Source organism: Octopus bimaculoides, chromosome 20, assembly GCF_001194135.2.
Source record: "Octopus bimaculoides isolate UCB-OBI-ISO-001 chromosome 20, ASM119413v2, whole genome shotgun sequence".
NCBI lineage: Eukaryota > Metazoa > Mollusca > Cephalopoda > Octopoda > Octopodidae > Octopus > Octopus bimaculoides.
Window position 1 is genome coordinate 387,328 of NC_069000.1, and position 1,584 is coordinate 388,911.

General features: G+C 41.9%; 1 protein-coding gene across 1 annotated transcript in view; it reads left to right on the plus strand.

Moving 5' to 3' along the window:
- Positions 1-1,407, plus strand: part of LOC106878461 (heat shock 70 kDa protein 12A) — a gene marked incomplete at its 5' end in the record, with an annotated part of 3,980 nt that extends 2,573 nt beyond the window's left edge. Inside the window, one exon of the mRNA XM_014927676.2 lies at positions 291-1,407. Coding sequence (XP_014783162.1) covers positions 291-1,345 — 1,055 coding nt within the window. The remainder of the gene's footprint in view (positions 1-290) is intronic.
- Between the last annotated feature and the right edge of the window lie 177 nt (positions 1,408-1,584).

The window sequence follows — 1,584 nt, forward strand, 5'->3', positions numbered from 1 at the left end:
ATACATACATGCATAGAAAGAAAAAGAGAAATAACCATAAGTATATTTATCTCCTAGTCGTCGTCATCCTCTACCTTCAGCTCTCCCCCTCCTCCTCCTCCTCCTCCTCCTTCTTCTTCTTCTTCTTCTTCTTCTTCTTCTTCTGCTTCTTCTTCTTCTTCTTCTTTTTCTTTTTCTTCTTCTTCTTCTTCTTCTTCTTCTTCTTCTTCTTCTTCTTCTTCTTATTATTATTATTATTATTATTATTATTGTTATTGTTATTATTATTATTATTATTATTATTATTTCAGGTGGTACAATCGACGTCGTTGCTCACAAAGTACGAAGAGATGGACGTATTCGAGAACTATTCCGTGCCACGGGTGGTGCCTGGGGAGGAACCGTCATTGACAGACAGTTTCTCAAGCTGATGGTTCAAATTTTTGGCGAGGCCTTCATGAAAGAATTCCAAAGCAATCATCCCAAGGATTACGTAGAGCTACTGCAGGACTTCGAAGTGAAGAAGCGAGGCGAAGGCGAAAGCATTCGCGTGTCGTTGCCCTATAACTTTTGCAATTTCAGATTCGATGGCAAAAGCGTTCAAGAAGTGATCAAAGCTTACGCCAGTGAATGCAATAACGAAGTGAAATTCTCCGGTGGCAAACTGGTGTTGTCCCCGAATAAAGTCAGCTCATTGTTTTACGATGCACTGGAACAAATTAATGACCATGTCCAGTCGTTATTGGACTCGTCTAAAATGAAAGATACCAAGTATATATTTCTAGTGGGCGGTTTTGCTGAATCCGTCCGGCTTCAGCGTTCCGTGAAAGAGAAGTTCGGTGAACGCGTCACGGTGCTTATACCGGAAGAAGCCAGTTTAGCCGTCGTGCGCGGCGCTGTGGCCTTTGGTCACGATCCGAGCACAATCTGTAAGAGAATTTGTCGATTTACATACGGAGTTGGATCATATCTTCCTTTCGAAGAAGGCTATCATCGGGAAGATTTGAAAGTTGTCTCCGAGGATTTGGTTCTTTGCAAGAATATCTTCCAGATCTGGGCCAGAGTCGGTGAGGTGATAGGTGCTAATGAAATCTGGCGGGAAACCTACACGCCGATTATCACCAACCAGAAAGGAATTATGTTCGAGTTTTTTAAGACTACAAAACGCAATGTAAAATATGTAGACGAAGAAAATGTTGAGAAATGTGGTTGTCTTGTGGTCGGAATGCCGGATCTGACCGGTGACAAAAACCGTGCAGTTGACCTGGAAGTGATCTTTGGAGGCACGGAAATTAAAGTTGTTGGATATGACCACACGAGTCACACGAGTCGAGAGACTCACATTGATTTTTTGTCGGAAAAATAAATTGAAAAAAAAAAAACAGACACAAAAAAAGAAAAACTCAGAAATAAAAAAAAATGGGATGGCGTGTGCGATGATGTGGGTCTGAGAGAGAGAGAGAGAGAGAGAGAGAGAGAGAGAGAGACAGGCAGAGATCGAACGATGAATCGAACATTGAAATTATAAGAGGCCAATGAGCTGGGGGGAAATCAACGACGAAGCGCCTCACTAAATGTGTCGCTGTATTTAGTTTGATCTTTGCT